This window comes from Hyla sarda, chromosome 8 (genome assembly GCF_029499605.1).
Source record: "Hyla sarda isolate aHylSar1 chromosome 8, aHylSar1.hap1, whole genome shotgun sequence".
Classification (NCBI taxonomy): domain Eukaryota; kingdom Metazoa; phylum Chordata; class Amphibia; order Anura; family Hylidae; genus Hyla; species Hyla sarda.
This window is the reverse complement of record NC_079196.1, coordinates 206,193,940-206,208,206: the sequence shown is the minus strand read 5'-3', so window position 1 is coordinate 206,208,206 and position 14,267 is coordinate 206,193,940. Positions and strand designations below refer to the sequence as shown.

Genomic DNA, 14,267 nt, shown 5'->3' with positions numbered 1-14,267 from the left:
GGGGGGGACCAAGAGGCAGAGAGACGGAGGGGGGCAACAGAGAGGGGGGGGACGAGAGACAAAGATGGAGGGGGGAGGGCAAGAGGCAGGGAGAGAAAGTGAAAGCGACAGAGGTAAAATGAGATGGGTTGAAAGACAGAGACTGAACAGAAAAGGAGAGATGGAGAGGTTGGAGGACGTAAGAAGTGACTGAGGTCCTGACAGATATAAATAGTAAGAGACATGAAAAAGCTGAGAGACCAGAGAGAGGAGGCGGAGGAATCCATAGTAATCTACTGATTCTATACAATACGTTGCACTCACTTTAGACTGTAGGTAGAAGGATCCACCCGCTGCCTTGTCATTCATTTTGAACAGATGGTCGTATTTCTAAAAGAGAAAGACAATGATCAGTCCCTCGGTCCCTACTGATCCTGATCCAGCACGCGGGGGTATTATTCTACCGCAACATGGACAATCGTCTACAGACAACACTATATAGAACATCAGGCAACTAATTCACACACCGCAGCACTATGTCAGGCCTCATTCACACACCGCAGCACTATGTCAGGCCTCATTCACACACACCGCAGCACTATGTCAGGTCTCATTCACACACACCGCAGCACTATGTCAGGCCTCATTCACACACCGCAGCACTATGTCAGGCCTCATTCACACACCGCAGCACTATGTCAGGCCTCATTCACACACCGCAGCACTATGTCAGGCCTCATTCACACACCGCAGCACTATGTCAGGCCTCATTCACACACCGCAGCACTATGTCAGGCCTCATTCACACACCGCAGCACTATGTCAGGCCTCATTCACACACCGCAGCACTATGTCAGGCTTCATTCACACACCGCAGCACTATGTCAGGCCTCATTCACACACCGCAGCACTATGTCAGGCCTCATTCACACACCGCAGCACTATGTCAGGCCTCATTCACACACTGCAGCACTATGTCAGGCCTCATTCACACACAGCAGCACTATGTCAGGTCTCATTCACACACCGCAGCACTATGTCAGGTCTCATTCACACACCGCAGCACTATGTCAGGTCTCATTCACACACTGCAGCACTATGTCAGGTCTCATTCACACACTGCAGCACTATGTTAGGCCTCATTCATACACCGCAGCACTATGTCAGGCCTCATTCCCACACACCGCAGCACTATGTCAGGCTTCATTCACACACTGCAGCACTATGTCAGGTCTCATTCACACACCGCAGCACTATGTCAGGTCTCATTCACACACTGCAGCACTATGTCAGGTCTCATTCACACACTGCAGCACTATGTTAGGCCTCATTCATACACCGCAGCACTATGTCAGGCCTCATTCCCACACTGCAGATTTGGTAATTGTTTTTAAGCAAAGAAAAAGTCCTGGAATTCGCATTTAAATAGTTAACTGTGTGTGAAACAACTTTTTGAGGGGGTCCAGCAGTTAGAAACCCACCAATCAACCGGTAGTAATATTTCTAAAACACTGTACCCTCTATACAGATTATATCAGGCAATTACATAATAGTAATTCCCAAATATAATTATCCCAATAAATAGTAATTCCCAAATATACTGAAATTTAGGGATCGACCGATTATCGGTATGGCCGATATTATCGGTATGGCCGATATTATCGGCCGATAATCACGATTTTGGGCATTATCGGTATCGGCAATTACCTTGCCGATAAGCTGATAATGCCCCGCCCCCCACACCGCGACCGCCACCCCCCGACCCGCCGCACCACACCCCCCCCCCCCAACCGGCCGCACCGCACCCCCCCGACCCGCCGCACCGCGTCGCACCCCCCACCGTGATGCTGGGCGGTATTACGGTATGGATTTTTGCCCATACCGCTATACCGGTCAGGCCCCTCCCCCACCCTCCGAGTCAATAAAAAAATTAAACTTACCCGTAATGGGGGTGGTCCGAGCCATCCATCCTTCCTTCCTGTAGTTCCGGGTGAAGAGTGAACCGGGCCGGGCTGTCCTTCTTCTCTGGCGGTCATCTTCTCCACTCCGGGCAGGCTCCGGCCTAGTACACTGCATAGACGCTGCTACGCCGTGACGTCAGGTGCGTCGCTGCGCACGGGCGTCACTGCGTAGCGGTGACTATGCAGCGTACTAGGCCGGAGCCTGCCCGGAGTGGAGAAGATGACCGCCAGAGAAGAAGGACAGCCCGGACCGGTTCACTCTTCACCCGGAACTACAGGAAGGAAGGATGGATGGATGGATGGATGGCCCGGACCACCCTGGCAGGTAGGGGAGAGAAGTGGGTGGCGGCGGCGGCCTATGGCCCCGCAAAAGCCACTGCAGATCATTGATTTAAAGCGCCCGCTTTAAATCAATGATCTGCAGCGGTGTCGAGGGGGGATAAATAGCCGATAACTTATACCGGAATATCGGTATAAGTTATCGGCCCTAACCTGCACCGATTATCGGTATCGGCCCTAAAAAAACCATATCGGTCGATCCCTAGTGAATTATCCCTGAAGTAGAGATTAACTCATACCCTGCAGGTCATATTTGGAATACTCATAGCAATATCCTGCCAAGTATCTAGCCATGTGTTATTTTCCTGCCGACAGGTCCACTTAAATTAACCCCTTAAAGGACTCAAATTAACTCCTTAAGTTTATTCCATTTTGGCAATTTTGTTTTTTCCTCCTCACCTTTTAAAAATTTTAACTCATAACCGACTCATTTGATTGCTTTTTTTTGCGCCACCAATTCTATTTTGTAATGACGTCATTTTACACAAAAATCTACGGCGAAACAAATAAAAAAAAAAAACATTGTGCGACAAAATTAAAAAGCGTCCTTTTGTAACTTTGGGGGCTTCTGTTTCTACATAGTACATTTTTCGTTAAAAATGACACCTTCTCTTTATTCTGTCGGTCCATATGGTTAATGTGATATCCTACTTATATAGGTTTGATTTTGTCGCACTTCTGGAAAATATAACTACATGCACGAAAGTGAATACGCTTAAAATTGTCATCTTCTGACCCCTATAACTTTTTATTTTTTTTGCATACGGGGCGGTGTGACAGCTAATTTTTTTGCGACGTGATCTGAAGTTTTTATCTGCATCATTTGTTTTGATCTGACTTTTTGATCGCTTTTTATGGTATAAAAAGTGAGCAAAATACGCAATTTTGGACTTTGGAATTTTTTTTTAACATTTACGCCATTGACAGTGAGGTTTAACTAACAATATATTTTTAGTGTTGGGACGTTTACGCACGATACCAATATGTTTATTCTTATTTACATAGTTTTGATTCAAACTTTTATTATTAGGGAAGGGGTTAAATCATATTTATTAACTTTTTTTTTTTTTTGCAATGCTATAGCCCCCCTAGAGGACTATAACATGCAGTACATTGATTGCAGACACTGATCAATGCTTTGCCACAGCGTCGCATTGATCAGTGTTATCGGCGCTCTTCTGCTCCTGCCTGGATCTTAGGTACAGAGCAGTGAATCGATGATCGGATAATGAGGAGGCAAGTAGGGACCCTCCTCATGTCCGTTCAGCTGATTCGGACACCGCGGTTCTACCGTGGTGGTCCCAATCAGCCTGGCTGAGCTACCGGTAAGGTTTTACTTTTACTTTAGATGCGGCAATCAAAGGATTAATACCAGGCATCAACGCGATTGGTGATGTCAGTTGATAGCCGGGGGGACCGACCAGATTTGACGCGGAGTCACCATGTTACCCTGCGTTACATCGTGGGAGCCGATGCAGGACGTAAATATACATTCTGCGTCGTTAAGGAGTTTAAAAAAAAATAATAATAATTAAATTAAATGTGACCCGATGACACCAAACCATTTTTGTACATTAGCACTTCTCCTAATAACACCCCTGATGTCGCTGGGACAGGCCAGTGAAACTAGTTGGGCTAAAATGGGAGCTCAAGTGTGTCAATGGGTGACTCTGATGCAAGAATATATAGTGCAGCAACAAGTGTAGGAGGGACGGGAGAGACGCGGCCGAACATGAGAATGAACTAAAGGGTTAACTTGTACTCTGGAAGAGACAGAACTGGATCATTTCTTATGCGGTTTTAACCCACCGGAGAATAATATTTTACATGGCTGTGTTTATGAGCTCCAGATGCCGCTGAATCTTGTTGCAAAACTACAACTCCCAGCATGCCCAGACAGCCGTTGGCTGTCTGGGCATGCTGGGAGTTGTAGTTTTGCAACAGCTGGTGACAAACTGTTTGGAAAACACTGAATATATATATATATATATATATATATATATATATATATATATATAGTGTGTTATTGGCTGCATTAGAAGTAACACAGTCACGTGCTCTGTGTGCAGACAGTACTTACCTCCTGAATCTCAGCAGGGTCCAGTTTAGATATGTTTAGGATCTGTTGCGCCTCCTGCAGGCTAATCCCAGACAAGCTGCTGACTGCAGCCGACTCTTTTCCGGCACGTCCCCCCCTGGCCTCTGCGGCTGCTCTACTGGCTGGGAGAAGCACACACACAATATTACAGCACCTAATATACACCCGTCACACCTCCTCCTGTACTCTGAGCACTTACCTGCAAACTCCTGGCGCAGAGCCCTTGTAAATGCCCGGCCCACCACCTGCGCCCCCATCACCAGGATCTGTGCTATGTATTTCGCCTGTAGAGGAGACAAAGTACATTTAAAGGTTGGGTCAGAGCCCATGTAAAAAAAAAAAACATTCCTGATGACTTGTTATAGGACTTTTTTTGGGTTATTTTCCTATACAAATAGCACCAACCTACAGGCTGTGTTTGGTATTGAAGGTGAGGGAGGGGGGGGGGGAGATATATTTTAAAAAGAATCTATACTGCTCAAAGAAATAAAGGGAACACGAAGATAACACATCCTAGATCTGAATGAATGAACTAATCATATGAAATACTTTCCTCTTTACATAGTTGAATGCGCTGATAACAAAATCACACAAAAATTATCAATGGAAATCAAATGTATCAACCCCTGGAGGTCTGGATATGGAGTCACACTCAAAATCACAGTGGAAAACCTCACTACAGGCTGATCCAACTTTATGTAATGTCCTTAATACAAGTCCCAATGAGGCTCAGTAGTGTGTGTGGCCTCCACGTGCCCGTATGACCTCCCTACAACGCCTGGGCATGATCCTGATGAGGTGGTGGATGGTCTCCTGAGGGATGTCCTCCCAGACCTGGACTAAAGCATCCACCAACTCCTGGACAGTTTGTGGTGGATGGAGCGAGACATGATGTCCCAGATGTGCTCAATCGGATTCAGGTCTGGGGAACGGGCGGCCAGTCCATAGCATCAATGCCTTCCTCTTACAGGAACTGCTGACACACTCCAGCCACATGAGGTCTAGCATTGTCTTGTATTAGGAGGAACCCAGGGCCAACCGCACCAGCATATGGTCTCACAAGGGGTCTGAGGATCTCATCTCGGTACCTAATGGCAGTCAGGCTACCTCTGGCAAGCACATGGAGAGCTGTGCGGCCCCCCAAAGAAATGCCACCCCACACCTTTACTGACTCACCGCCAAACCAGTCATGCTGGAGGATGTTGCAGGCAGCAGAACGTTCTCCACGGCATCTCCAGACTCTGTCATGTCTGTCACATGTGCTCACTGTGAACCTTCTTCCATCTGTAAAGAGCACAGGGCGCCAGTGGTGAATTTGCTAATCTGTGTCTTTTCTGGCAAATGCCAAACGTCCTGCATGGTGTTGGGCTGTAAGCACAACCCCCACCTGTGGACGTCGGGCCCTCATATTACCCTTTCGGAGTCTGTTTCTGACCGTTTGAGTGGACACATGCACATTTGTGGCCCTCTGGAGGTCATTTTGCAGGGCTCTGGCAGTTCTCCTCCTGTTCCTCCTTGCACAGAGGTGGAGGTAGCGGTCCTGCTGCTGGGTTGTTTCCGTCCTACGGCCTCCTCCACATCTCCTGATGTACTGGCTTGTCTCCTGGTAGCGCCTCCATGCTCTGGACACTACGCTGACAGACATAGCAAACCTTCTTGCCACAGCTCGCATTGATGCGCCATCCTGGATGAGCTGCACTACCTGAGCCACTTGTGTGGGTTGTAGACTCCGTCTCATGCTACCACTAGAGTGAAAGCACCGCCAGCATTCAAAAGTGACCAAAACATCAGACAGGAAGCATAGGAACTGAGAAGTGGTCTGTGGTCCCCACCTGCAGAACCACTCCTTTATTGGGGGTGTCATGCTAATTGCCCATAATTTCCACCTGTTGTCTGTTCCATTTGCACAACAGCATGTGAAATTGATTGTCAATCAGTGTTCTTCCTGAGTGGACAGTGTGATTTCACAGAAGTGTCATTGACTTGGAGTTACATTGTGTTGTTTAAGTGTTCCCTTTAGTTTTTGGAGCAGTGTATATTTTTACCCCTTATGGACAATGGATGTTCATGTATGTCCTGTAAATGACACATGCACAATAGCTGAGTCCCTTCATGTACGGCGTAATCGCTAAATGTGAATAAACTCCTCCCCCAATTTTAATTCCCTTTTTACAAAAAATAAAAAAATAAAACACAACAACAAAAAACATAACTAAACATATTTCGTATGGACGTGTGAAAATGTTCAAACAATAATAGAAAAGCATAAAACCCATTTATGTCATTTGTAACAAAGTGTACAGTGTGCAGGGGCAATGCTGCCTATAGGCAAAATAGGCAGCTGCCTAGAGCGCCCTCTTGATGGGGACGCCACTCTGCCCGCTGCAAGAAAGTTAGTAGCCAGCATCTGAAGTAGCCGCCCAGCCAGAACCACTGTCACAATCCCATAGCACCCCTCCCCCCAGTATCTTAACCCCTTAAGGACGCAGGACGTAAATGTACGTCCTGGTGAGGTGGTACTTAACGCACCAGGACGTACATTTACGTCCTAAGCATAACCGCGGGCATCGGAGCGATGCCCGTGTCATGCGCGGCTGATCCCGGCTGCTGATCGCAGCCAGGGACCCGCCGGCAATGGCCGACGCCCGCGATCTCGCGGGCGTCCGCCATTAACCCCTCAGGTGCCGGGATCAATACAGATCGCGGCATCTGCGGCAGTTCGCGATTTAAATGAACGATCGGATCGCCCGCAGCGCTGCTGCGGGGATCCGATCATTCATAACGCCGCACGGAGGTCCCCTCTCCTTCCTCCGTGCGGCTCCCGGCGTCTCCTGCTCTGGTCTGTGATCGAGCAGACCAAAGCAGAAGATCACCGAAAACACTGATCTGTTCTATGTCCTATACATAGAACAGATCAGTATTAGCAATCATGGTATTGCTATGAATAGTCCCCTATGGGGACTATTCAAGTGTAAAAAAAAAATGTAAAAAAATGTAAAAGTAAAAGTAAAAAAAAAGTGAAAAATCCCCTCCCCCAATAAAAAAGTAAAACGTCCGTTTTTTCCTATTTTACCCCCAAAAAGCGTAAAAAACATTTTTTATAGACATATTTGGTATCGCCGCGTGCGTAAATGTCCGAACTATTAAAATAAAATGTTAATGATCCCGTACGGTGAACGGCGTGAACGAAAAAAAATTTTAAAAAGTCCAAAATTCCTACTTTTTTAATACATTTTATTTAAAAAAAATTATAAAAAATTTATTAAAAGTTTTTTATATGCAAATGTGGTATCAAAAAAAAGTACAGATCATGACGCAAAAAATGAGCCCCCATACCGCCACTTATACGGAAAAATAAAAAAGTTAGAGGTCATCAAAATAAAGGGATTATAAACGTACAAATTTGGTTAAAAAGTTTTTGATTTTTTTTAAGCGCAACAATAATATAAAAGTAGATAATAATGGGTATCATTTTAATCGTATTGACCCTCAGAATAAAGAACACACGTCATTTTTACCATAAATTGTACGGCGTGAAAACAAAACCTTCCAAAATTAGCAAAATTGCGTTTTTCGTTTTAATTTCCCCACAAAAATAGTGTTTTTTGCTTGCGCCATACATTTTATGATATAATGAGTGATGTCATTACAAAGGACAACTGGTCGCGCAAAAAACAAGCCCTCATACTAGTCTGTGGATGAAAATATAAAAGAGTTATGATTTTTAGAAGGCGAGGAGGAAAAAATGAAAACGTAAAAATTTAATTGTCTGAGTCCTTAAGGCCAAAATGGGCTGAGTCCTTAAGGGGTTAAAGGGGTACTCCGCCCCAAGACATCTTATCCCCTATCCAAAAGGATAGGGGATAAGATGTCAGATCTCCGGGGTCCTGCTGCTGTGGACCCCCAGGATCGCCGCTGCGGCACCGCGCACTCATTGCTGCACAGAGCTAGTTTGCTCTGCGCGTAATGACGGGCGATACAGGGGACGGAGCAGCGTGACGTAATTGCTCCACCCCCTTAATACAAGTCTATGACAGGGGGCGTGAAGACCGCCACGCCCCCTCCCATAGACTTGTATTGATGGGGCGGCGCGTGACGTCACAAGGGGCGGAGCCGTGACATAATGCTGCTCCGGCCCCTGTATAACCCGTCATTAAGTGCAGAGCAAACTCGCTCTGTGCTGTAATGAGAGCGCAGTGCAGCAGCGGCGATCCCCGGGGACCACAGCAGCGGGACCCCGGCAATCTGACATCTTATCCCCTATCCTTTGGATAGATAAGATGTGTAGGGGCGGAATACCCCTTTAATAGTCTGTATTCTTCAGCCTGCTGGAGGAGCGCGGTGCCACCACTGAGGCGGACTGGGAGGTCTGGTCCGTCCAGCATCCTGACATTGCATTCGCCTCCATACATCTGCCCCGTGTGGAGGGGGTTTCATACAGTGTGACCCCCAGTAGTAAGTGTCAAAGGATGGAGCCAATGGGCGGGGTCAAGAGGTGACAAAATTATCTTTCGCCTAGGGTGGCAAAAATCCTTGCACCAGCCCTGACAGCGTGAAAGCAAAAAACCCACAAAAGTTGCAAAATTGCGGTTTTCTTTTCCATTTTCCCCGCCACAAATAATATTACTTTGCGGTACATTTTATTGTAACCTGAGTGACGTCATTACAAAAGTACAATAGGTCATTACAACAAAAAAAAAAATGTATAAAAATAAAATAAAATCATACAGGTCTTTATATGGAAAAAAATAAAAATAAAAAAAGAGGCCAGGAGTAAAAGAACAAAAATGCAAAAATGATGCTGGCTGTGACTTAAGGGGAAATCAGGCTGTGTCGCTAAGGGGTTAAAAAAAAAAATCACACTTTTCACCATTGCACTAGTCATGAGATCAGTGCTCTATTGCTACAGCCTGTCCGCGATTACATCAGATCACTGGGATCTCCATCACAAGCTGCAGATGACGGCTGGGTATGACGTGGGGCGGGCTCCCGGCTGCGGGTCATACTCCCTCCCCCCCATTACGTAAATGTATAATGGTTTAGGAAAAGGGTTAATGGAAAGAGCTGACAAAACCCTAGGCGCCAGGACAACATTCTCAGTCGACCTGGCGCCTGGGATTTGTGGAGCCTTGCAGTATTTACCCCCCACAGTGGCCACTGAATGTACCCCCTAGATATCCTCTATGGGGGGCAGCCTCCCTATCTGTGTGTATAACACAGGATTATAAAAAAAACAGCTGTACAGCGCCACTCTTGTCCTCAGGTTGTGTGTGCTATTACAGCTCCGTTCTACTGAAGTAAATGGAGCCAAGCTGCAATACCACACACAACCTGAGGACAGTGGGAGGCGCTGTTTGTGACAACAAAACCTCAACCACACAGTACTATGTACAAATGCCTGTGAGTGCAAAACTACAACACCCAGCATGCCCAGACAGCCTGCGGCTGTCTGGGCATGCTGGGAGTAGTAGTTTTGCACCAGCTGGAGGTTCACAGCTTAGGGCAACACCGCTTTACGTCAACACCAGATCACAGTCATAACCCTCAACGTCACTGTCATCAACGGAGACAAGGCGTGCTGGGACTTGTAGTGCTGAGTCATTATGTCAGTGACAGGTCCACGTGATGACAGATACCGCTGAGCCCCGTACACACCAGCCGCGTCTCTTACCATGTCGCTCCGCTGCCGTCAAGGTTACACGCGTGGCCACAGCGCTTCTTCCCTTCCGCACGGCGCAAGGACCTTGATGACGTCACGATCAGGTGACCGAGCCGACAGACCACGTGACGGCACCATTTTGGAAAGGAAGAAAAAAAACTTAGTTCCCAGTGGCACGAAATGAATCATGGGAATTGTGTTTATATAACGTATAGGGGGAGCGAGCGAGCAACCAATGAACTTTCCGCTTTTATGTTTCCACCAAGATGGAAGCAGGGATGTGATTGGACGAGCTGGTTACCATGGCGTGCAACAACCAATCAGATACAAACCATTTTTTTTTTTTTTTTTTTTTTTTTAACACGACTTTGAAAAATGAAAGCTGTGTCCTGATTGGTTGCCATGGGCTGAGTCTGTGGCTAATGGAGGTTGTCTGTGCATACTGGGTGTTGTAGTTTTAAAACACTGGAGAGTTGCATTTCATAGAATGCCATGTTAAAAGGGTTATGCAGGATTTAAACAACATCTGCTTACTTTCTAAAAACAGCACCACCTCTGTCCTCAGGTTGTGTGTGGTATTACAACTTGGCTCCATTCGCATCTACGTAACGGAGCTGTAATACCGCGCACAACCTGAGGGCAAAAGTGGTGCTGTTTCTGGAAGAAAGAAGCTATGTCTTTCTAATCCTGGATATCCCCTTTAATAGGTCAGTATTTCCAGCTGTAGCAAAACTACAACTCCCAGCATGCCCGGACAGCCTGTTCGGGCATGCTGGGAGTTGTAGTTTTCCAACTCATCGCAAATCAATGACCTTTTCCAATGTTTCCCAACTAGAGTTCCTCCAGCTGTTGCAAAACTACATCTCCCAGCATGCCCAGACAGCCAAGGCTCCAGGGAAATGCATTGTCAGCAAGTGAATGGAGGGGTATTGGCCAATGGGCCGTGGAAAACAATGAGGAATAAACATTGGCCCTTTCTGTTCTGGGGAGCAAAATCAGACTCCATTACAGGCCCCTTTCTTCTATATACACTACTAGATGGACCTCTAGCCTTATATCAAGACAGTAACATCCACACCCTAGTGGCTGTGTGTGGTACTGCAGATATTCAGCTTGTCCGAAATTGGCCTTAGGGTACGTTCACACGGGCGGATTTATTTGCGGGTTCCCCACTGCGTATTTGAAAGGGGCGGGCTCTTCTCTGCTGTCGGCAGCAGATTTTACGCTGCTTAATTTACGCTGCGGAAAATCCGCCGCAGACCCTACTGACTTCAATGGGGCTTGCGGTGGATTTTCTGCAGCGGAAATTCCGCAGCGGAAAATCTGCTGCAGACAGCAGAGAAGAGCCCGCCCCCTTTCAAATACACAGCGTGTGAACGTATCCTTGTGCCCGTACCCTTAGGGTACGATCATATATGTGCCAGTTAGGCTACATTCACACGGCCGTTGTGCTCGGGTAAAGGGAGCGCCATTGCTAAGTCTGTCAGAAGGACGGGAGTTGAGCGGAGAACAAAAATACTGCATGTCCGCACTATTTTCTGCTCAACGTTTGTAAATGACCTTTTACCAATTTTACGTTGAAATCCGGTGTCCGTTGTGCTCTCACCAATTTATGGTCCATTTGATGCAAAAAAAAGCAAACGGACCCTAAATGAGTAAAGGGCACAATGGCAGTGTGAACCTAGCCCTAGTCGTATCGGTCAGGATCTTGCCATAAAATGGGATGCCGACGTTGATCTCTGTGGCTGAACAGAGTCACCTAGGGACTCACTGTGCACCATTTCAAAAGTGGGGGAGCCCGCTAAAAATAGTATATAGGTCCTGTATGGAATCACTAGCCTTAGAAACAATACACACCAGCATCCTTTGCCGCCAGATACGACTAATGGGAGCGCTAACGTAGTGTTAACCAAACCTTAGTTATGGTTTTGATAGGTTACATGATTTGAAGTACATTTTGTAAGGTGTCCAGGAGAGGCAAGGCCCAGGGTCTGCTGTGCTCCAGGGGCCGTAACGCTCTTCTGCCCGGCGCTGTAATACGCTTTGACAGCACCATAAAACTACACAGGGCCACTGCCAGGCCTGTGTATCAATTGAAAGGACAAATGACTGGGACTTAAAGGGGTACTCCACTTTAAAACATTTTCTTTTAAATCTTCTTTTTTTTTATTTAACTGTTTATTTATTGTTTTATCAATAGAAGAACATTTTTAATACAGTAAAAAAGGGAGAAAAGGGGAAATACCCAATGGGAACAAGGGTAAAAGAGAAAAAAAGAATACAAAAAAAAATATATATAAAATACAATTCCAGTAAAGACATGTAATAGGATACCAAGAATCTTACATCTCCAAAGCTGTAAACTATGTCTAGGTCTCTATAAATTTTTGTGTCTCTATTATAAAGACTATCTAAAATCTTGTATATAGTAGCTCATTAATATTTTCTTTAAACAGTCTTTCCATGTTTCTGAATTATGACATCCATAGTTTTACTGTTTAGCTCAACAGATATGTCCCTATATGAGCACAAAATCTCGTACTATTCACGTTATCAAGTGAACATTCCAGCAGAGATGTAGCTTTATATTTAATTCCTGCTAGATTCTCAGAAAAGAAATAATAAGGGATGGAAAAGATAGAGGGGAGAGAAAAAAGGAAAAAAAAATAAATAAAAATTTAAAGAATAAAAGGGGAATAATTATATAAATACCTGTTTAATCAAAATGTGGAAGATTAGAGTAGTTTCATGCCCGTGCGACACCCTCCAGCATTCCTCACTTTAATGAGGGTTGTCGTTTTCCATGTATTCATCCCATTCTTTCCAAATATTGAAAAAGTGAGAAATCCTATTTTCCGTCATTGCTGTTAGGTATTCCATCCGCCTAACTTCCAGAATCCTATTGGTCAGGGCCTGGATGGATGGAGGGGATGGCTTTTTCCATTCTTTGGCTATCAGACATTTTGCAGCCGTAAGTATGGAGTGAAATAATTTGAGTTTATGTTTCCTAATACCAGGGGGGGGGACATTTAGTAGAAAGTTTATTGGATTCAGATGAATCTTAATTCCCAATATCCTCCCTACCAAGGACTGCACCTCTAACCAGAAGTGACGTAAAGAAGGACAATCCCAAAAAATATGTGGTAGTGTACCCAGTTCCCCACTACATCTCCAGCAACCAGAGTGAGTCTGTGGATAAAGTCTGTTTAATACCTCAGGTGTATGATACCATTGGAATATAATTTTGTATTGATTTTCTTTGTGTATTACACATGAAGAAGACTTCGCTGCTCGATCCCATATAGTCTGCCACATGGCTTTTGGTATTTCATAACCCAGATATTCCTCCCATTTTATCATGTAGGGGTGTTTCCAATTATCTTGATAAGTGAAAGAGTGTAATATATTGTATATGGAAGATATCAAACCCCTTGTAGTGATCTCACCTTTACATATTATTTCGAAAGGTGTTGGTTTAGAAAAAGCGTCTTCAGGCCTATCTAATCCCGCAGATGTTTTAATCATTTGAAAGAAGTTTTGTGTATCCCTAGCTAAATTACATTTGTCTCTCAAAGATTGAAATGGAAGGAATGTTCTTCTTATAGGGTCTACTAAATCAGCAAAGTGAAATAACCTTGCCTTCACCCAGGGAGATATTACATCTATATTGTCACTATCAGGAATAGAGGGGTTAAATATAAAGGGTGTTAGAAGTGAGTTGGGAGATTTTAGTGGAAATTTAGACGTGATCATTTCCCATATCTTTAATGTAGTTCTCATTGGGCCAAGTAAATTTTTTTGGTTAACATACGTATGTGAGTCCCAAATCAAGGCGCATAGATGAACTGGGGCCGACCACAGCTTCTCAATGTCCGTCCATTTGTTATATGCATAAAATTGCGTCCATGACGGAATATTTCTAAGGTGGACTGAATAATAATAGTTATAAACATCCGGTAATGCAAGTCCTCCATAGTTCTTTTTAGCTGTCAAGACAGACACCGCTAATCTGTGCCGGCCCCCCTTCCAAACAAACCTGAGGATGGCTGACTGAAAACATTTTAATGCTCCTTTAGGTATTAAAACCGGTAGGGTTTCCAACAAATAAAGGAATCTAGGCAAGACTGACATTTTGATTGCCGATATCCTTCCAATAAGGGATATTGGAAGATTAGACCATTTCTCCATTTAAGATTTGATATCTTTAAAAAATTGGGGAAAATTACACTTA

The 14,267-nt window shown here is 45.1% G+C and overlaps 1 protein-coding gene across 1 annotated transcript in view; it reads right to left on the bottom strand.

The window, feature by feature from the left end:
* Positions 1 to 5,662, bottom strand: part of PAM16 (presequence translocase associated motor 16) — a gene marked incomplete in the record, with an annotated part of 6,704 nt that extends 1,042 nt beyond the window's left edge. Inside the window, 4 exon segments of the mRNA XM_056535002.1 lie at positions 302 to 369; positions 4,360 to 4,499; positions 4,577 to 4,661; positions 5,554 to 5,662. Coding sequence (XP_056390977.1) covers positions 302 to 369; positions 4,360 to 4,499; positions 4,577 to 4,661; positions 5,554 to 5,625 — 365 coding nt within the window.
* Between the last annotated feature and the right edge of the window lie 8,605 nt (positions 5,663 to 14,267).